This window comes from Salvelinus namaycush, chromosome 12 (assembly GCF_016432855.1).
Source record: "Salvelinus namaycush isolate Seneca chromosome 12, SaNama_1.0, whole genome shotgun sequence".
In the NCBI taxonomy this organism is placed as follows: Eukaryota; Metazoa; Chordata; class Actinopteri; order Salmoniformes; family Salmonidae; genus Salvelinus; species Salvelinus namaycush.
In genome coordinates this window covers 32659022-32680162 of record NC_052318.1, presented here as the reverse complement: position 1 = coordinate 32680162, position 21141 = coordinate 32659022, and the positions used below count along the sequence as shown (strand labels likewise).

At 41.3% G+C, this 21141-nt stretch overlaps 2 protein-coding genes across 7 annotated transcripts; one reads left to right on the top strand and one right to left on the bottom strand.

The window, feature by feature from the left end:
• Positions 1-353: 353 nt before the first annotated feature.
• Positions 354-8991, top strand: LOC120057111 (solute carrier family 12 member 9-like). 5 transcript variants are annotated; one of them, XM_039005531.1, is made up of 14 exons: positions 354-592; positions 1065-1320; positions 1546-1680; positions 2511-2648; positions 2843-3142; positions 3354-3461; positions 4330-4441; positions 4587-4744; positions 4864-4946; positions 5041-5165; positions 5352-5544; positions 5808-5982; positions 6262-6408; positions 6627-8991. In XM_039005531.1, the coding sequence occupies exons 2-14, from the start codon at positions 1119-1121 to the stop codon at positions 7475-7477; spliced, it is 2727 nt and encodes a 908-aa protein (XP_038861459.1). In that variant the 5' UTR covers positions 354-592; positions 1065-1118; the 3' UTR covers positions 7478-8991. The 5 variants fall into 5 exon arrangements, with proteins under 5 accessions (XP_038861459.1, XP_038861458.1, XP_038861461.1 ...); XM_039005530.1 differs by having other exon boundaries at positions 354-596; XM_039005532.1 differs by lacking the exon at positions 354-592 and adding an exon at positions 624-828.
• hsd20b2 (hydroxysteroid (20-beta) dehydrogenase 2) lies at positions 8572-20052 on the bottom strand. 2 transcript variants are annotated; one of them, XM_039005535.1, is made up of 11 exons: positions 19748-20052; positions 17964-18010; positions 17762-17837; positions 17533-17643; positions 15700-15767; positions 13888-13932; positions 13570-13604; positions 13393-13474; positions 9946-10011; positions 9686-9835; positions 8572-9527 (listed from the first exon to the last, which is right to left on the bottom strand). In XM_039005535.1, exons 1-11 carry the CDS (start codon positions 19914-19916, stop codon positions 9423-9425), a joined length of 954 nt encoding a protein of 317 aa, XP_038861463.1. In that variant the 5' UTR covers positions 19917-20052; the 3' UTR covers positions 8572-9422. The 2 variants fall into 2 exon arrangements, with proteins under 2 accessions (XP_038861463.1, XP_038861464.1); XM_039005536.1 differs by having other exon boundaries at positions 15700-15755.
• Between the last annotated feature and the right edge of the window lie 1089 nt (positions 20053-21141).

The window sequence follows — 21141 nt, the reverse complement described above, 5'->3', positions numbered from 1 at the left end:
GGCCCCAGATGAGAATTACACCCAAAATGTAAGCAGTTGTCTATGGATGGTGGTGGACCATCTGACATAAGAAAAAGGGTACCGTGTGATTAATAAAAATAAAGGTTAAAATCCAAACATGTCACATGATTGCGCAAAACACAGGGCACTAATCATTCATGACATATATTTGTGGTATTTTCACCCTCCCCTTTTTGGCAGTCACATGAACAGTTTATACTGTCCCGTGACCTGCACCGAACAAATAGAGGCGGCAAGTAGACAGCATCATACCTGCAAACTGGTCAATGTCTATGGGCATATGGAGAATATATATGTACATTTGAATTACAGCTGTTTAGATTTAGGCATTTCTGTTTTATATCTTATGCGCTATTGGATCATTTGTATGTCGCCTATGCTACCTATAGCCAGTAGTTTTCAAATCTACTAAGATCAATTATTAACTAACAAAACACGCATGTGTTAATGCTGTTAAATTACGTCATCATTTTGCTGTAAACTGATAAGCGGGCAATAAGCGAGCAGTCACGGAGCCTGAGGCCGACTGAGGGGTTTTTTAAAAGCGGAAGTGCGCGCGCTGATTCTTGCTGTAGGTGAGTTTCTGTTTTCATCTGGCTATACCTACCATACGGCATTATCGCAAAGCAAACAACAATATTAACAAATGTTTTATCATTAGTCAAACTACAAGTTTACGGAATTGCGAGGTTGAATTGTAGAATGACCTCGCTGAGAACCGCTGTGTATCGCCGTTTCACTTCCCCTTTGTGGATACATGAAATAAACATCAATTCGATATAATCGCGCAACTCTTAACGTTACTTGGTAACAAATTCTATCTTGATGTTGCATGACTTTGAAGCATCATGTTTATGTAGAATGTCTGATGCTTTTCTGGTGACTCGTAGTTTTATTATTTAAAACCCTCCGCTCGCCCCTTCTATTTGCAAACCTGATTTTTTTGTTGTCGTTGTAAATATAAAGCCATACTGTGTTTTCAGGAACATGTCCTATTGTCAGCGTTGTTACGAACTTATACAAATAATGACTCCATTTAACAGGGTTACAAAAGGTTCAGGGGACGTCTGAACCATCTAAAAACTCTGCTGAAAGCCATGTCTAATGAACACACACCCCTCCTCGCCCATGGGGTATGTGGTCTGTCAGCAGACAATGCAGTGTGTGGCATAGGGGAGTCAGAGGGCACTGGGGAGGCCAGCACTCCTAATGCTGTACCTCGAAAGCTCAACACCTTCTTCGGGGTGATGGTGCCCACTGTCCTCTCCATGTTTAGCATTGTCCTCTTCCTCAGAACTGGTGAGTGCAGCATCTAGATGTCAGACAACTACAAATATAGGCTGTGAATGTGGAATTTATTTACAGTGTGATGTACAGTGATGCTTGCTGATAGTCAGAAGCTGCTGTTGGCTTCAAGCTCTGCTATATTATTTTAAATGTTTGTGTGTGTAACTGTGAATGCATTAGGTTAATATATTGTGGTCCTGTAACAAGACTAATACTGTGTAATGATGTCTCCTATAGGGTTTGTGGTTGGTCATGCGGGGCTCTTGCAGGGTCTTGTGATGCTGCTTGTAGCTTACACCATTATCTCCCTCACCATCTTGTCCATCTGTGCTATTTCCACCAACGGTGCTGTGCAGGGAGGTGGGGCCTATTGTATCCTGAACACCGGTTCGTTCTCATACCCCCCCCAAAAGAAATATTTAGCAAGTGTGTTTGTATTCCTCTTAAGTATTAGTGCAGTTTAAAACAGCTATGTTTTTACTATTCAATCTTGATGCAACAGTCTTTACAGTAATTCTAGCCCTTATCTTTAAAGGGAAATTTCACCACGTTTCAACATAATTTTCATCATCTCCAGCACCAACCCAACATGGTGAAAACGGCGGGATTCTATGTTTTGTAGTCAAAAAGATAACTGTTTCTGATGACATCTGGATACGGTAAAGACATGGTGGACCCCAAGAAGAGTAGCTGCTGTATGTTCAACAGCTAATGGGGATCCTAATAAACTAAATAAAACATAATCTGATGCATCCAGGCCCAGATTACCGAACAGGCACGCAGGGCACATGCCCCGAGGCCCCCGACCTCCAGGGGGCCCACAACAACAAAATAAAATTATGAACATGTCATAAGCAATGGCAAACTGTGTATAATTGCAGAACATTTGCTTTAAAACTGCTAAATGTTCTCTCAGCCTCATTACAAAATGTTTAGAATAGCATTATAAAACTGCACATTTTCTCTTTGCCCCATGGCAAAATGTGTTGAAATTCAGGAAGTTAGCTGTCCCCCTCCCCTTAAAAATGTGTTTTGGAGGTAGGTGCCCCGGCCCCGAAATGCATTAGTCCAGCCCTGTGTGCATCATATGATTTAACCAACTGAGCAGGTTGCTATGCTGACTTTTGCCTGCTCATAGTTTTAAAACCACATGATTCACTCCAGATCAGTGATATTTAACCCCTTGACCTAATGTCTGCCAGTCATGATCAGTCGATCTTTGGGCCCAGAGTTTGGAGGAAGCATTGGCCTCATGTTCTTCCTGGCCAAAGTGTGTGCATGTGGAGTGTATGTGCTTGGTCTGGTAGAGGCACTACTTGACATATTTGGTCAGGATCCAGGTTAGTTTTGACGTTCTATAATTAACAGCCCAATACCTTGTAATTCCTAGCATGCATGCCACGTTTTGTGGTACTGCTTTAAAAAATCTACTGAATATTTCTTAAAGGTTGGTGCCTCATGCATTCAAAGGAGTCATTCCACCATGTGTTTCATCCGACATCTTATCAACTTCTATGTCCCACTCCCACCTCAGTGTCCTCCTCTGCATTTCGAGTGCTTCCCCAGGGCTACTGGTACACAGTGCTGTACTCTTCCATAGTTCTCCTGCTGGTTCTGATGGTGTGCCTAGTGGGCGCCCACATCTTCGCCCGCACCTCCTTCCTCATCCTGCTGGTGGTGACCATCTCCCTTCTGTCCATCTACATCAGCCCCCTGGCGCTGACCACGCCCCTAAAGTTCCTCATCACCCACCAGGGCCCTGGCAACCAGACCCTCACCTACAACGCCAGCTACACAGGCTTCAACGGCACCACGCTGAAGGACAACCTTGGCTGTGAGTACTGGCTGCCTGGGGTCAAAGGTCAGGGGGGGACGGTGCGATAGTACTTAGGTACACTGTATAGGGAACAGGGTGCTATTTCAGATGCATTCTAGTTATAGTAAGCCTTGATAGGGAAGTTGAACTGGATGTGTAAAAAGTCGTTAGTTTTATGGTTTGAGAGAGCTGTTGTAGAAATAGTGTTCTTCCTCTTTCTTCTCTTTAGCGGGCTACACTGTGGACTACAGCACTGGTAAAGTCATGTCATTCGCCACCGTGTTCGCTGTCATGTTCACCAGCTGCACCGGAATCATGGCCGGAGCCAACATGTCAGGTACTGTCCACACACATTAAAACTCATGCCAGCTGGTGGATATTACAACTACAAATAGTTGTCATTAACAACTTTCCATATGCATTCTGAATCAAGGTAATGGAATCTTTTAGTTCCAGGGCAAATCCACGGTAACCAATTATGCTGAGACTCCGATTTTGTTTTACTTTAAAATATATGCAGGTGTGCTTCTACACCTGCATTGCTTGCTGTTTGGGGTTTTAGGCTGGGTTTCTGTACAGCACTTCGAGATATTAGCTGATGTACGAAGGGCTATATAAAATAAACTTGATTTGATTATGCTAAACAAAAACCATTGATTTCAAAGTTTACAACTCTACACACAATGACCACGTTTATATATGTACATATTCTTATTCATCCCTTTACATTTGTATGTATAAAGTAGTCATTGTGAATTTGTTAGATATTACTGCATTGTCAAACTAGAAGCACAAGCATTTCGCTACACTCGCATTAACATCTGCTAACCATGTGTATGTGACCAATACAATTTGATTTGAACAATTTACACAGTTAAAAAAAAAACTTTTACTGGAAAAACTGCAGATGCAGAGTTTGTAAACAGAATTACAGTAAAATCTCCCTCTGTTTTATTCAGTTACCAAACTTTATATCTGCACAGTTGTACAATTTTCTATGGAAATTGTTAAAAGTAGTCTTGTGTTTTGTTCAACTTGGAAATCAATGTGTTTTTGTTTGGTATACATTTTAAAGTGAAAAATCTGAGTCTTAGCATAATTGTGTTACCATGGAATTGCCCTCCATTACTTCACATCTCATTAAGCTTCACATAGACTCAAACTTGACATGTTCCACCATCTTCCCCTCAATCTGTTGTCTGTAGGAGAGCTGAAGAACCCCAGTGCTGCCATTCCCAAAGGCACCATTATTGCAGTCCTCTACACCTTCATAGTCTATGTCCTGCTCTTCATCCTGGCCAGCTCCACCTGTGAAAGGTCTGAATGGCTGGGCTGTTATTGAGGGTTGGAATTGTTGGAACTCTGTCACCTATCTAATTTGCTCATAATTTAATGCCTGCATATTAATCATACTGAAACAATGTAGTTTAATACAGTCAACTAATTAATGTATTTTGTTTAGGACCCTGTTGGCTCAGGATTACGGGTTCTTCCAGCGTATAAACATCTGGCCTCCATTTGTCACCATTGGGATCTATTGTTCCGCCCTGTCAGCAGCCATGTGCTCTCTGATTGGGGCGTCCCGGATCCTCCACGCCCTCGCACTGGACCAACTCTTTGGTAAGATGTTGTTGAACAAGTTTCACAATAAAATACAGTCTATTTCTGCAACAGAGTAAAGGACATGTTTTTGTTTAATATAAAATAAGGACCATGCTTTGATGTTGTGTTACCCATAGGTTTTCCATTGGCTCCTGCTGCTATCACATCTAGCTCAGGCAACCCATGGGTGGCAGTGCTCTACACCTGGGGGTTGGCACAGGTGAGGGGAAGCGATGGGTGTATCGTATTGAGCTATGCAGTACTACTTTTGATATTCTACGGGCTCTGAGACTGTCTTTGGTGTGACTGTGTAGTGTGTGGTGTTTGCAGGCCAGCTTAATGCCATAGCTGGCCTGGTGACAGTATTCTACCTGCTGGCCTATGCTGCTGTCGACCTGGCCTGTCTGGCTCTGGAGTGGGCATCGGCCCCCAACTTCAGGTAATCAGACATTAGTATCATGCTGTACAATCTGTTATAAAAAAAGAAGACATTGACTTTATTGTGTGATGATGATGTTGTCCTTAGTGAAGTAGTGTTTAACTAGAATACTTCTGACCATCAATGTCCAGTTTTCGCCTGTCTTTCACCTTTCACTTGTTTTACCTGTCTCCCTGTCTTCACCAGGCCCACTTTCCAGGTGTTCTCCTGGCACACGTGTCTGCTGGGCATCCTGAGCTGTCTGGTGATGATGTTCGTCATTAACCCGGTCTACTCCTCAGCCAGCATCGTCCTCCTCTTACTGCTGTTGCTTTTCCTGCACTACAGATCACCCACCAGCAGCTGGGGATACATCAGCCAGGCTCTCATCTTCCATCAGGTACCCACACCACACACACAGACTTGTACCAGTACATACAAACACACACTTATGGGCCAGTTCCTGGTTCGTGTTCAGTAGAGAAAACATTTTGCAATGGGGAAGAACTACCTGAACTTGTCCAATTTAGAAAACAGATTTTAATTTTCTGATGCAAAATGATTTTCTACGCTGTTTCCTACTTAACAGGGCCCTGGGGTGTGTCACTGCTGTCATACTTGATGCTTTGAATCTGGTTTCCACCCATTCCACCTCTCCTGTAGGTGCGTAAGTATCTGCTGATGCTGGATGTGAGGAAGGACCATGTGAAGTTCTGGAGGCCCCAGGTGTTGTTGATGGTGGCCAACCCTCGCTCCTCCTGCCAGCTCATCAACTTTGTCAACCAGCTGAAGAAGGGTGGGCTGTTTGTGCTGGGACACGTGAAGCTGGGAGATCTGGGTAATATTATATGGATGGTGACGGGAGTTCTGGTGCCAGCGGAATCGTGATTAACTTACAATAAATGCTTGCCATGTTTATGACCACATGAAACCTAAAGCTTCTACTATTTGATACAAAAATGAGTAATCTACAGTAAGTGTGATATTCCTAGAAATATGATGACATTTATATTCATAGACAATTCATAGAACATTTTATGGAAACTAGTCAGGCTCTTCTTTTGTTTGGGAATCAAGGCAGTCCAGTCACTCAGCCAGCCTCTCATCTGTGTTTCAGACACCCTGCCCTCTGACCCTGTCCAGCAGCAGTATAACTTCTGGCTGAGTCTGGTGGATAAGCTGGGGGTGAAGGCCTTCGTGGACCTGACTCTGTCCTCCTCTGTGAGGCAGGGAACACAGCATCTGCTCCGTATCACAGGCCTGGGTGAGTTACATATCCTCCTGCTTACCATTCTGGGTCGTTGTTTATTGTTTTCCTGTTGATTCCTCCTCTTCACACACAACGGTGTCGGAAAGAGTATTGACACGACATATTCATTATAATATTACTACTTTGGAAAATGGAACATAAAACAGCTTTACCCGTCAAGCAGTATACTTTTAGTGCATTTCATTATCCTCCTCCACTCTAATCTCTTCAAGGCGGCATGAAGCCCAACACTCTGGTCTTGGGGTTCTACGACAGTTGCACCCCTGAGGACTACTTCCTCCAAGACCATGCCTTCTGTGAGTCAAAAGGGTCTGGAGGGGATGATTTTGGGGTGGATCTGCCCTCTCTGCAAGCCCACTTCCCCCCAGTCCGCCATGTGGAGAGCCCACGCTGGCTCACGTCAGAGGAGTATGTGGGAATCATCTCAGATGCCATCAAGATGAGTAAGAACGTGTGTCTGGGCCGCTATTTCTTCCAGCTGCAGGGAGAGGGCATGGGGACCAAGACGGACGGGGCCGCGAGGATCATCGACGTGTGGCCCCTCAACCTGCTGCAGCCGAGCAGCACGTCTGCAGCCTCCGTGGACGTGTGCAGTCTCTTCCTGCTGCAGATGGCGTGTGTTCTCAACATGGCCAGCAGATGGCGCCATGCCAGAATGAGAATATTCCTGTGTGTGGAGGCAGAGTCCAGCGACCAGGGTTGGGTGGTTAAAGAGGAGACCTACCGGGAGCTGTTGAGGAAGCTGAGGATCAGGGCCTCCATCAAGATAGTGCCCTGGGACTCTGTGGTGCAGCTCTACGGACAGAAACAGATACGGGACCCAGAGCTGGAGGGCCTGACGAAGCCGGCCCAGGCCCTTTCAGAGGACTTCCTGTCTGCAGTCAACAGGATGCTGATGGAGCACAGTGCTGAGGCTGCTGTCCGCTTCCTGTATTTACCACGCCCCCCTGCTCACTCCAGCCAATCACAAAAATATCTCAGTCAGCTGGAAGCTGTGACTTATGGTTTAGGCCCAACCCTCTTGATTCATGGTCTCACCCCAGTCACGTGCACTGAGCTTTGAGTGTGTCACTCTGTGTGTTTATGGGATCAAAATGTAATGTAATTAACTTAATCCTGAACATGATAGAAAGGGCAGTCTAAATGCTTACAATATGAGCTACTTTACATAACATACTTTTTAGTTAGAAAATAAACACACAGGCACACTACACAACGGGACCTATAAGTATAGCTCTGTTCCCTGGGCATGTAGTTTCATATCTTGTATTGTAACTCATTGACACATCCACTCATTTCACAAATGAACACATTCAACATCTAGTCAGTCACCGTGGTACCTACCTACTTTCTGTAATATATTTATTTGTTAACTGTAATTTAATGGAGTACTTGTCTCATGCCTTTGTGTTGGTTGGGTAATAATATAAATACATTTATGTTGTGCCTGATATAGCTGTGTACACAGATGTAGTTTTCATAAAAAACCTCCGCTCTGGAATTGACCGTGTGGCCTGAGAGTGACACTGATTCAGTGTGAGTGAATGTTACATGTCAGTAGATCAAATGGTCTGTTCTGCAGCACTGGACCAAAGAAGAATCATATGATAGGTTGAATGGTGATGGAGGGAAAATGGATTCTGAAATACAGAAAGGGCAACATATGCTAACTAGCTATGGAAACTAGAATTTTGTGTTCTTTTATTTGATGCTGGTACAATCGCTTTCCATTGACCCCTTTTCCCAGTGTGTTCCTCTTCAGATTGTGACCCAGTTTGGGAGAGCTCACGAGCGTCTTTGGACCAAATGATCTCTTAGGATTTTGGGTCACTCACCAATTGGTCGTGCTTGAAATGCTGCTTCTTCGGACTACTATGTGGTTCATGATGGAACATGAATTCAAACTTCCTGAAACCGCTCTGAACTACATTAGTGCCTAATGCTTGACAATATTGTCATAATACACAAGCATTAAGCCACTGGCAGGCAGACTAAATATGGATTGCTCATTTATTTTGTCTAATTTATAATGCATCACCTTATGCCAAATGCTAAGGATCATGCCATTCATTTGTTACTTGGGAAAAGTATTTAGATTTTTATGCTGTTTTGCTATGCTTTTCTTATGTACAGATTTTGGAAACAGAATGTTACTGCAAGGAGTTTGGTATTTATTAAAACTATTTACTAATTTAGAGGCATGTAGTTGACGATATATGAAAGATTAAACATTTCACAACTTGTGGTGGGATGTTTGTGCTTAAGCAGAAATAGTTTCCTCTTTACAGTCCTATGAAGTTACTGTATATTTCTGACTCTGCTCAGAATCCATGTACTGTTCTCAGGTTGTGCCACACAGACTGTTCTCTAGAGTCTGTGGACTGATCAGTGAGTGCCAGACAGGCTGCTTGTGAGTTACAGGACTCTGTCCAAGCAAATTACTCAATAGAAAATGTCAAAAACCAAAGTAATTACATTAAACATGCTGTTTCCTCTACACATATGTTACTCAGTTACAACTATTTGACAGTCATTTGTGAATGGGTTGGCAAAAGGCAATAAAATAAATAATAGTAATTGTCTTTATTTTTAAGAAAATAGAGATCACAATAATTGTGACGGTTGATACCAAAATTGTACTATGTTAAAAGTCCAAATCAACCAGAAGATGTTCAAGCGTTCAGTTATGTTGTAGTCTATATCCCTAATATGTATATAGCTAGAATATGTACTATAGAAGCCTGTTTGAGAGTTGCGTCTCCCACAGATCATACTCTGCTGCACTCAGGCTATATAGTTCCTGATGGATTTGGGGTCAGCTTGTTAACAACACATCAACATTACACAATCTCTTTCCTATTACCAATACCTTTAAATGGCAGTCAATGCAAAAACAGTAACATTGATCAATTAGTTCTCTACATATGAAGTATGAGCACCACAAACGTTTCAGTAGCAACCTCCTTTGCACTCCTTAGTCCTCTTTGCTTGCAGAATGTTCTGTCATTTCATATTTTTTTTTCCTGTGTCCTCTGTGCAAATTTCTCTGTCTGCTTCACACAGTAGGATGAAAGGCGCAGCCAATCAGGGAAGAAAATGGACAGAGCAATGTTCTGTGGGACGGCAAAGAGAGACCGAGACATTTACAATCACATACAATAGTCTAATAGTATATACTGTTCATTCTGCATGGCTCATTTTTGGCTAAGGTAACAAAACCGTTATAGAGTAGTTTGTTTTGAATATTTGCGTGGATAAGAGGAGTTCCTACTTGAAGAGCGTGAGAGACACAGCCGCTGGTGTAGCTAGAGTGACCCACTGTGTTCAGAGCTTCACGGGCAAAAGCACTGGCACTCTTCAACAACAGGTTGGGGGGCAAGTTGTGGGTCATGTTAGTGGACACCATAAAGGGAGCCACACACTAAAGGAGAGGAAATTAAGAAAGCACAAGAGATAGGAAGAAACACAAAGATGCAAGGAAGGATACTGAAACAGGAGTGCATGTGATACAAAATTCTTAAAGTATTTTACCTGAACTGTTATTCCCTTTGACCTGTACTCTGAATTCAGAGATCTGGAAAAATATGTCACAAAAATCTGCCAAGAAAAGAATGGATAACATTGATCCTCTGTAGCTGTTATAGAGCATGTCACTTACAATGCCAGGATAGTGGGTTTGATTCCCGGACCATCCGTATGTAAAATGTATGCATGCATGACTGTATGTCACTTTGGATAAAAGCATCTGCTGAATGGCATATACAGTTGAAGTCGGAAGTTTACATACACCTTAGCCAAATACATTTAAACTCAGTTTCACAATTCCTGACATTTAATCCTAGTAAAAATTCCCTGTCTTAGATCAGTTAGGATCACCAGTTCATTTTAAGAATGTGAAATGTCAGAATAATAGAGATAATTATTTATTTCAGCTTTTACTTCTTTCATCACATTCCCAGTGGGTCAGATGTTTACATGCACTCAATTAGTATTTGGTAGCATTGCCTTTAAATTGTTTAATTGGGTCAAACGTTTCAGGTAGCCTTCCACAACCTTTCCACAATAAGTTGGGTGAATTTTGGCCCATTCTTCCTGACAGAGCTAGTGTAACGGAGTCAGGTTTTTAGGCATCTTTGCTAGCACATGCTTTTTCAGTTCTGCCAACAAATTTTCTATAGGATGAGGTCAGGGCTTAGTGATGGCCACTCCAATACCTTGACTTTGTTGCCCTTAAACCATTTTGCCACAACTTTGGAAGTATGCTTGGGGTCATTGTCCATTTGGAAGACCCATTTGCGACCAAGCTTTAACTTCCTGACTGATGTCTTGAGAAGTTGCTTCAATATATCCACATAATTTTCTTCCTTATGATGCCATCTATTTTGTGAAGTGCACCAGTCCCTCCTGCAGCAAAGCACCCCCCACAACATGATGCTGCCACCCCTGTGCTTCACGGTTGGGATGGTGTTCTTCAGCTTGCAAGCATCCCCCTTTTTCCTCCAAACACAACGGTCATTATGGCCAAACAGTTCTATTTTTGTTTCATCAGACCAGAGGACATTTCTCCAAAAAGTATGATCTTTGTCCCCATGTGCAGTTGCAAACCGTAGTCTGGCTTTTTTATGGTGGTTTTGGAGCAGTGGCTTCTTCCTTCCTGAGTGGCTTTTCAGGTTATGTTGATATAGGACTCGTTTTACTGTGGATATAGATACTTTTGTACCTGTTTCCTCCAGCATCTTCACAAGGTCCTTTGCTGTTGTTCTGGGATTGATTTGCACTTTTCGCACCAAAGTACGTTCATCTCTAGGAGACAGAACGCGTCTCCTTCCTGAGCGGTATGACGGCTGCATGGTCCCATGGTGTTATTACTCGCGTACTATTGTTTGTACAGATAAACGTGGTACCTTCAGGCGTTAGGAAATTGCTCCCAAGGATGAACCAGACTTGTGGAGGTCTACCATTTTCTTCTGAGGTCTTGGCTGATTTATTTTTATTTTCCCATGATGTCAAGCAAAGATGCACTGAGTTTGAAGGTAGGCCTTGAAATACATCCACAGGTACACCTCCAATTGACTCAAATGATGTCAATTAGCCTATCAGAAGCTTCTAAAGCTATGACATTGTTTTCTGGAATTGTCCAAGCTGTTTAAATGGACAGTCAACTTAGTGTATGAAAACTTCTGACCCACTGGAATTGTGATACAGTGAATTATAAGTGAAATAATTAATAATAATAAACAAGAAATTTGTGGAGTGGTTGAAAAAAGAGTTTTAATGACTCCAACCTAAGCGTATGTAAACTTCCGACTTCAACTGTATATACACTGAACAAAAATATAATCGCAACATGTAAAGTGTTGGTCCCATGGTTCATGAGCTGAAATAAAAGATCGCAGACATTTTCCATACGCACAAAATGCTTATTTCTCTCAAATTTTGTGCACAAATTAGTTTACATCCCTGTTAGTGAGCACTTCTCCTTTGCCAAGATAGTCCATCCACCTGACAGGTGTGGCATATCAAGAAGCTAATTAAACAGCATGATCATTACACCGGTGCGCCTTGTTAATGTTGAAACATTTTAAACAGAAATAACCAAACCAACATTTGAATGGTTAAAGACATGCTCCGGACCTTTGGCAACTACTAAGTATTTATTTTAAACCTCCCTCTTTGGGGCCAATAAAAGGCCACTCTAAAATGTGCAGTTTTGACACACAACACAATGCCACAGATGTCTCAAGTTTTGAGGCAGTGTGCAATTGGCATGCTAACTGCAGAAATGTTCACCAAAGCTGTTGCCAGAGATTTGAATGTTAATTTCTGTGAGAGAAATTACGTATTCACCTGATTTGTTTGATTTTAATAGTTAACAATATATACTTAACAATAGTAAGATATTTCTGTCCTACTAATGCTGTGTTTTTATGGTCTCCACTCTAGCTTCCTGCAGCTAGTCTGGGTGTCGAGGACATGGGTTTTACTGGAGATAGCTTGAGCTGACAATTGATTGATGTCTTGGTGATGAAAACTAAACAGCCACATTCCATTCTATGATTAGTGGTGCATGTGAGACATATGTCTCTGGGCTGACAGCCTGCATTCCATAGATAAGATGTGGTGTGTGTGACTCGAGATAGAGATAATCTGGAGGAGTAGAACAAACATCAGGTGCAGATAACCAGATGAACCCAAGATGGCATATGGTGACCCCAATCTGCATGGGAGGAGTGGAACCAGCATTCTTAGTGTCAGCTATAACCAGCATTCTTAGTGTCAGCTATAACCAGCATTCTTAGTGTCAGCTATAACCAGCATTCTTAGTGTCAGCCATATAAGAAACAGAATTTTTTGTAAAGGTTAGACTCTCAGTCCAACACTCAAGGTGTTGGGTCGACCAGCTTCATTATTGCAATAATTAATCGATATTGAATAAAGATGATTGTTTGAAAAAATGACAGTCTCTCTCACTTGATTAGAATATTCCACAACATTTCTCTACCATAAGCCGCCTCAAAAGTCGTTCTAGAGAATTTGGCAGTATGTCCAACCGGCCTCACAACCGCAGACCACGTGTAACCACACCAGTCCAGGACCTCCACATCCGGTTTCTTCACTTGCGTGATCGTTGGAGGGGGGAGGGGGTTTTAAGGAGTATTTCTGTCTGTAATAAAGTCCTTTTGTAGGGAAAAACTCATTCTGACTGGCTGGGCCTGGCTCCCTAGTGGGTAGGCCTATGCCCTCCCAGGCCCACCGATGGCTGCACCCCATCCAAGTCATGTGAAATCCATAGATTAGGGCCTAATGAATTTATTTCAATTTACTGATATCCTTATATGAACTGTAACTCAGTAAAAGTGTTGCATGTTGCGTTTATATTTTTGTTCAGTGTATGTATGTACATGCGGTTGAGCGTGTATGTGTGTGATACATTGTGTATGCTTGAGTGAGAGACAGTTAAGTGAAAGGGAGAGGCACCTTGGTGGCGGAGTAGAGAGACAGCATGGGTTGTGGTTGAGCACCTGCCTCTGAAGACATGTTGATGATCAGACCGTTCCCTCTGGGAAAGACAGGACAGGTAAATAAAGGGACAATTTCATAGATTGAAATCATTAAGATTCACGTTTCATTGATATCACCATGATGCATATGTACCTTGCAACCATGCGTGGGAGAACCAGTCTGGTCATCTGAGGAATGATAACACCATCAGTACCATCACCAACATCTCCATAATCACCAGAATCCTCTTTCACCCCCATCATCATCATCATCCGCATCATCATCATCATGATCAACAACACCAACATTAATCTCCTAAACGTTACCATTATATTTTTCACATAATGACCAAATATTAAAAGCTATGACTTTGTATGAGCCATACACTAGTTTAGAAACATAAACTAAGACATGGACCATGCATAGAACTTCACAGAGGGAGTCTATATAAGTCCTGACAGATCATCTCACCTGGGTGACAGAGAGGATGTTACAGTTGATCACCTGGGTGGTTCTCTGTGTTAGGGAGGAATGAAAACACAAATTAACTCAACTATTACCTGAAGCTTTAAATCCAACCATAGTACATTATTACCTTGTTAGAATCAAAATGGCACCCAAAACATGATATATACAGTTGAAGTCGGAAGTTTACATACACCTTAGCCAAAAACATTTTCACAATTCCTGACATTTAATCCAAGTAATAATTCCCTGTCTTAGATCAGTTAGGATCACCACTTTGTTTTAAGAATGTGAAATGTCAGAATAATAGTAGAGAGAATGATTTATTTCAGCTTTTATTTCTTTCATCACATTCCCAGTGGGTCAGAAGTTTACATACACTCAATTAGTATTTGGTAGCATTGCCTTTAAATTGTTTAACTTGGGTCAAACATTTCAGGTAGCCTTCCACAAGCTTCCCACAATAAGTTGGGTGAATTTTGGCCTATTCCTCATGACAGAGCTGGTGTAACCGAGTCAGGTTTGTAGGCCTCCTTGCTTGCACACACTTTCAGGTCTGCCCACAAATTTTCTATAGGATTGAGGTCAGGGCTTTGTGATGGCCACTCCAATACCTTGACTTTGTTGTCCTTAAGCCATTTTGACACAACTTTGGAAGTATGCTTGGGGTCATTGTCCATTTGGAAGACCCATTTGCGACCAAGCTTTAACTTCCTGACTGATGTCTTGAGAAGTTGCTTCAATATATCCACATCATTTTCCTCCTCATGATGCCATCTAGTTTGTGAAGTGCACCAGTCCCTCCTGCAGCAAAGCACCCCCACAACATGATGCTGCCACCACCGGGCTTCACGGTTGGGATGGTGTTCTTCGGCTTGCAAGCATCCCCCTTTTCCCTCCAAACATAATGATGGTCATTATGGCCAAACAGTTCTATTTTTGTTTCATCAGACCAGAGGACATTTCTCCAAAAAGTACAATCTTTGTCCCCATGTGCAGTTGCAAACCGTAGTCTGGCTTTTTTATGGCGGTTTTGGAGCAGTGGCTTCTTCCTTGCTGAGCGGCCTTTCAGGTTATGTCGATATAGGACTGTGGATATAGATACTTTTGTACCTGTTTCCTCCAGCATCTTCACAAGGTCCTTTGCTGTTGTTCTAGAATTGATTTGCACTTTTCGCACCAAAGTATGTTCATCTCTAGGAGACAGAACGCGTCTCCTTCCTGAGCGGTATGACGGCTGCGTGGTCCCATGGTGTTTATACTTGCGTACTATTGTTTGTACAGATGAACGTGGTACCTTCAGGTGTTTGGAAATTGCTCCCAAGGATGAACCAGACTTGTGGGGGTCTACCATTTTTTTCTGAGGTCTTGGCTGATTTCTTTTTATTTTCCCATGATGTCAAGCAAAGAGGCACTGAGTTTGAAGGTAGGCCTTGAAATACATCCATCCACTCCAATTGACCCAAATTATGTCAATTAGCCTATCAGAAGCTTCTAAAGCCATGACATTGTTTTCTGGAATTTTCCAAGCTGTTTAAAGGCACAGTCAACTTAGTGTATGTAAACTTCTGACCCACTGGAATTGTGATACAGTGAATTATAAGTGAAATAATCTGCCTGTAAACAATTGTTGGAAAATGTACTTGTCATGCATAAAGTAGATGTCCTAACCGACTTGCCAAAATTAGTTTGTTAACAAGAAATTTGTGGAGTGGTTGAAAAACGAGTTTTAATGACTCCAACCTAAGTGTATGTAAACTTCCGACTTCAACTGTATACATAGACCATTTATGTGAGTGGGGTGTGTGTGAATCCTACCTGCTCAGGGTTGGGAATGTCCAGGAAATGTACCAACTTGTCAGAATAGTTCATGCCTACATTATTAACTGTAAATGAGGAGTGGCAGAATATATTTCTATGTAATTGATTATTAAATTTCACTACTAACATCCATTGAAAGAGAGAAAAGCTACAGTGCCTTGAGAAAGTATTCACACCCCTTGACTTTTCCCACATTTTGTTGTGTTACAGCCTGAATTTAAAATGGATTAAATTGAGATGTGTTGTCACTGGCCTACACATAATACCCCATAACGTCAAAGTGGAATTATGTTTTTAGAAATGTTTACAAATTCATTAAAATTGAAAATCTGAAATGTCTCAAGTCAATAAGTATTCAACCCCTGTTATGGCAAGCCTAAATAAGTTCAGGAGTAGAAATGTGCTTAACAAGTCATAATAAGTTGCACAAACTCACTCTGTGTGAAATAATAGTGTTTAACATGATTTTTGAATCACTACCTCATCTCTGTACCCCACAAATACAATTATCTGTAAGGTCCCTCAGTTGAGCAGTGAATTTAAAACAGATTCAACCACAAAGACCAGGGAGGTTTTCATAATGACTCGCAAAGGGCACCTATTGGTAGATGGGTGAAAATGTTAAAAAAGCAGACACTGAATATCCCTTAGAGGATGGTAAAGTTATTAATTACACTTTGGATGGTGTATCAATACACCCAGTCACTACAAAGATACAGGTGTCCTTCCTAACTCCGTTGCTGAAGACAAAGGAAACAGCTCAGAGATTTCACTATGAGGCCAATGGTGACTTTAAAACAAGTTAAGGAGTTAAGGAGATGTGATAGGAGAAAACTGAGGATGGATCAACAACATTGTACTTTTTCCACAATACTAACCTAAATGAGAGTGAAAAGGAAGCCTGTACAGAATAAAAATATTACAAAGCATGCATCCTGTTTGCAATAAGGCACTAAAGTAAAACTGCAAAACATGTGGCAAAGAAATTTACTTTTTGTCCTGAATACAAAGTGTTTTTGGGGGTAAATCCAACATAACACATCACTCAGTACCACTATTCATATTTTCAAGCATCATGGTGGCTGCATCATGTTATGGGTATGCTTATCATTGGCAAAGACTAGGGAGTTTTTTTTATGAAACAAATAAACAGAATAGAGCTAAGCACAGGAAAAATCCTAGAGGAAAACATGGTTCAGTCTGCTTTCCAACAGACACTGGGAGACAAATTCACCTTTCAGCAGGACAATAACCTCAAACACACTGGAGTTGCTTACCAAAACATTGAATATTCCTGAGTGGTCTAGTTACGGTTTTGACTTAAAATCGTCTTGAAAATCTATGGCAAGACTTGAAAATGGCTGTCTAGCAATAATCAACTTGACAGAGCTTGAAGAAGTAAAAAAATTGCAAATATTTTACATTCCAGGTGTGCAAAGCTCTTAGAGACTTTACCCAGAAAAACTAACTGTTATAATCACTGCCAATGGTGATTCTAACATGTATTGACTCAGGGGTGTGAATACTTATGTAAATTAGGTATTTCTGTATTTTATTTTCAATACATTTGCAAACATTTCTAAAAACATGTTTTCACTTTGTCATAATGGGGTATTGTGTTTTTTCAAATCAATTTCGATTTCAGGCTGTAACACAACAACATGTGGGGGTATAAATACTTTCTGAAGGCACTGTATGTTGACGGTAATAAGAGCACATTCTACATTTAATTGCAGACTAGCTTTAGTTCCTTTCTCATTTCCTGATTGTCGTCCCCTTTATGACTCCTTGTTCTCCTCCTCCTATATATCATTGCCATAGGTTCCCTACCCAGGATGCCTATGTCCAGGTCCCGTAGTGCCTCAGCTATAGCAGGGTAGATGTCATGGCCCTCTGTGAAGTCTGTCTGGATGATCTGGGTCTGGCGTCCATGTTGGCTCTCTGGAACAAACATATTGACATACAATTTCATTTAAAGGGACAATTACATTTGCATATTGATCTTTTGTACCTCAACTCTTCATTTAGTTCTGTTTTTCCATCTCAGCCCTTCACTCACCAATTTCCTTGGCGACAATGTGGAGTTTATCTTTTGACCGGCTGACCAGTACAATGTCCAGACCTCTTCTGGCCAACTGTAGTGTCCAGGAAGAAAGGCAACTGTTACGTGAGTAAAGACTCATTTTACAAAGCACTTGAATTACATGCTTATGCATGCATCAATCTTGTCTGTACACAGGCGAGAATCAGTAAAGACTCACCTCATTTGCGTAAGCTTTGCCAATCCCTGAGGTAGCCCCTGTGACAACTGTAGAAAGGAGATCATGGTCAGAATTAGTTAGTCTGCAGACTTTCATAATTACATATTACTACTATTGTTGTGTCTCCTCATCCTCTGCAGTGAGAGGTCTCAGAGAGGTCAGGTCGGACACTGGATGTGACTGCAGGATGCAGGAACATTTAAGGATCTCACTCTCTCTTCCTTTCTTTCACAATGCTGGCAGGAATGCTGCTATCCTGGTCTGCTCGGTGGAAGCATACTATCGTTTGTCATCAGATACTTGTAAAATTGTTTTATAGTGGCAACAACTTTTCTCCAACTGCTGCCAAAAGTGTAAAATGATGTGCTGCAATAACAAACAGGAAAGTTAAGTTTCCAAATGAGACTGAAGTGGCCCAGTGCCCACACAAATCCTGTTCCACCTAACAGCAGATATCATCTTGGGCACAGGGCAAAATAGTGAGCTGTAAAGTGGAATGTGACCTGCCTCTCTGTCTTCCATTGAACAGGGCTAGGGTAAGGTGCACAGGGGAAACATGATACACTCAGGGTGGGTTGCACCAACATGGTTTAAATTAATGTAGGTTTTGTTTTTTGTATTATTTATTATTGTCGTTACTTAACATTATTGACCCATTTATTATTTGTCCGCTAGCCACCTGATCATGGCACGTCAAAGAAGTTCAAATTTCTCCGCTTATGAAAAAAAACTATTGTCTGAGCTGATGGAGGAATTTAGTAACATACTGGAGGATATAAAGACAGACAACACGACTGTCAAAAAGAAGTGAGACGCCTGGGCCATTTTATGCGACAAATGTAATGGATCGGCACGGATTAAAGAGAAGAGGGACCCAAATTGGATGAAAGCGTGCTGGAAAACAATTAAAGGCGAAAGCCAAAAAGGATGCTGCAGAGGAGAGGCGGGGGCTCTTTCAGACCGGAGGGGAGCATCGGTCCAATGGAATTGATCCTCTCTCCCAGAAGATATGCGAGATGATTCCTCAGCAGTTTGCCCCTCTCAATAACCCCTATGATGACGACGGACAACTTGACCCACCAATATTTAGTAAGCATAAATAACTGTTAAATATCAATGCCTATAATACACGTTAAAACTAACGTTAATGCTACAATGTTACCGTTGTCAGGCCCGTTACAGCATGTTGCATAACATCATCATTCGTACCAAGGCAATATCATAAACCCCAATTCAATTGTTGTACAAAATGGGCACATAAATAGCCTACTAATAATGAGTTAATTATCAGAAAACTCAACAGGTCTCTAATTATTCTCTGAGGAACTCGTTATGGTCTCTCCGCAGTAGATATGCTGTCATTTAATCAGTTAAACCACCTCAAGTGGCAGTTTAGAATTAATCTCCAATCTAAATGTATATAGTTTTTTTAATTAATTGAGCAACAGGCTTACAATTCATCTAGGTTTAAAGTGAAAATTAAACTTAGATTAGAGGAAGGATGTAATTTAACTAGGATTAATTTAAAACTAGGTTTAACATTTGGTGCAACAATATTAATAGATACACCTTGATTTAACCCAGTTTAAGAGTTCATCCATGTTGGTGCAACCCACCCTCAGTCTACTGTAGTTTTTTTTTTTTATCTTGTAGAGAACGTCTAAAGAATCATGTAACATAGCCATTACTATGACTAAAAAGAGAATGCATTTATTTTCATAAATAAACAAATATCAGTCTACTGTAAAAATAGCTTCCTTTACATAGCATGTAGCCTGCCTTACCTGCCCATTGTCCATATGCCTTTAAATCAGTTTGCCAAACTTTTGACAGCACGTACACTCTGAATCCACACCAGCAAATCCAGGACCATTTTAGCATGTAATACAGCACTGTGAAGCCACCTATGAACACCAGTCCCCTCACAAGTATCGAGTCTGATACAGTATCCATGTCTGGGCAAATTTCACTTACACTTCAGCAGACAGTTCTTCAAAAATATGAACTTTGGCTGGTTTTATAGTAGAAATGAACATGCTTACTTAGACATACAACGTGCAACGCTCCGCCCAAGAATCTTAATCTAATCGGCGCATTGGTCAGGAATATTTCCTGGTGCGTCATCTCAGCAAATCAATAGGCAAAAGCAGTATGACGCTTCCCCGCACGGTATTCATCGTCCCCCACAAGAGCAATACCAAAGAGGAAAATGCGACGCGAGAGGTTTTACTCTGGCCCAAAAATATAGATATTTATAGAGCTCTGGCTATACAAATACTACAGTTTATAGCTTCCTGTCCAATGTCCCCGCCTCCTTCTACGCCACTTGAACCGTATAGAGAGTAATGATAATGGCGTTTTGTAAAGCCAATGGGAAAATCAGTGGTGGAAAAATTACTCAATTACCATACTTGAGTAAAAGTAAAGATACCTTAATAGAAAGTCACTCAAGTAAGAATGAAGGTCACCCAGTAAAATATTACTTGAGTCTAAAAGTCTAAAAACACTTGTTTTTAAATATACTTAAGTATCAAAAGTAAATGTAACTGCAAAAATATACTTAAGTATCAAAAGTAAAAGTATAAATCATTTCAAATGTCTTATTTTAAGTAAACCAAAAGGCACGATTTTCTTGTTTTTTTACTTTATAGATAGCCAGGGGCACACTCCAACAATCAGACATAATTTTTCATTTTTTTCATTTAAGTCATTTAGCAGACGCTCTTATCCAGAGCGACTTACAAATTGGTGCATTCACCTTATGATATCCATAATTGACAAGCGAAGCATTTGTGTTTAGTGAGTCCGCCAGATCAGAGCCAGTAGGGATGACCAGGGATGTTATTTTGATAAATGCATGAATTGGACCATTTTCCTGTCCTGCTAAGCATTCAAAATGTAAGGAGTAGGCTACTTTTGGTTGTCAGGGAAAATGTATGGAGTAAAAAGTACATTATTTTCTTTAGGAATGCAGTCAGGGTTGAGTAGGTGTCATGCCCTGACCTTAGAGATCCTTTTTATGTCTCTATTTTGGTTTGGTCAGGGCGTGAGTTTGGGTGGGCATTCTATGTTTTGTGTTCTATGTTTTCTATTTCTGTGTTTGGCTGGGTGTGGTTCTCAATCAGAGGCAGCTGTCTATCGTTGTCTCTGATTGAGAACCATACTTAGGTAGCCTTTT

Excerpts from the sequence above, each read along its gene's own strand:
- hsd20b2 (XM_039005535.1), bottom strand. The coding sequence starts at position 19,916 with ATGGATACTGTATCAGACTCGATACTTGTGAGGGGACTGGTGTTCATA. Across the intron at positions 13,933-15,699 it reads ACATTCCCAACCCTGAGCAG|AGAACCACCCAGGTGATCAA; the intron begins GTAGGATTCACA and ends TCCCTAACACAG. Across the intron at positions 9,836-9,945 it reads CAAAGGGAATAACAGTTCAG|TGTGTGGCTCCCTTTATGGT; the intron begins GTAAAATACTTT and ends CCTCTCCTTTAG.
- LOC120057111 (XM_039005531.1), top strand. The coding sequence starts at position 1,119 with ATGTCTAATGAACACACACCCCTCCTCGCCCATGGGGTATGTGGTCTG. Across the intron at positions 2,649-2,842 it reads CATATTTGGTCAGGATCCAG|TGTCCTCCTCTGCATTTCGA; the intron begins GTTAGTTTTGAC and ends CTCCCACCTCAG. Across the intron at positions 3,143-3,353 it reads GCTGAAGGACAACCTTGGCT|CGGGCTACACTGTGGACTAC; the intron begins GTGAGTACTGGC and ends TCTTCTCTTTAG.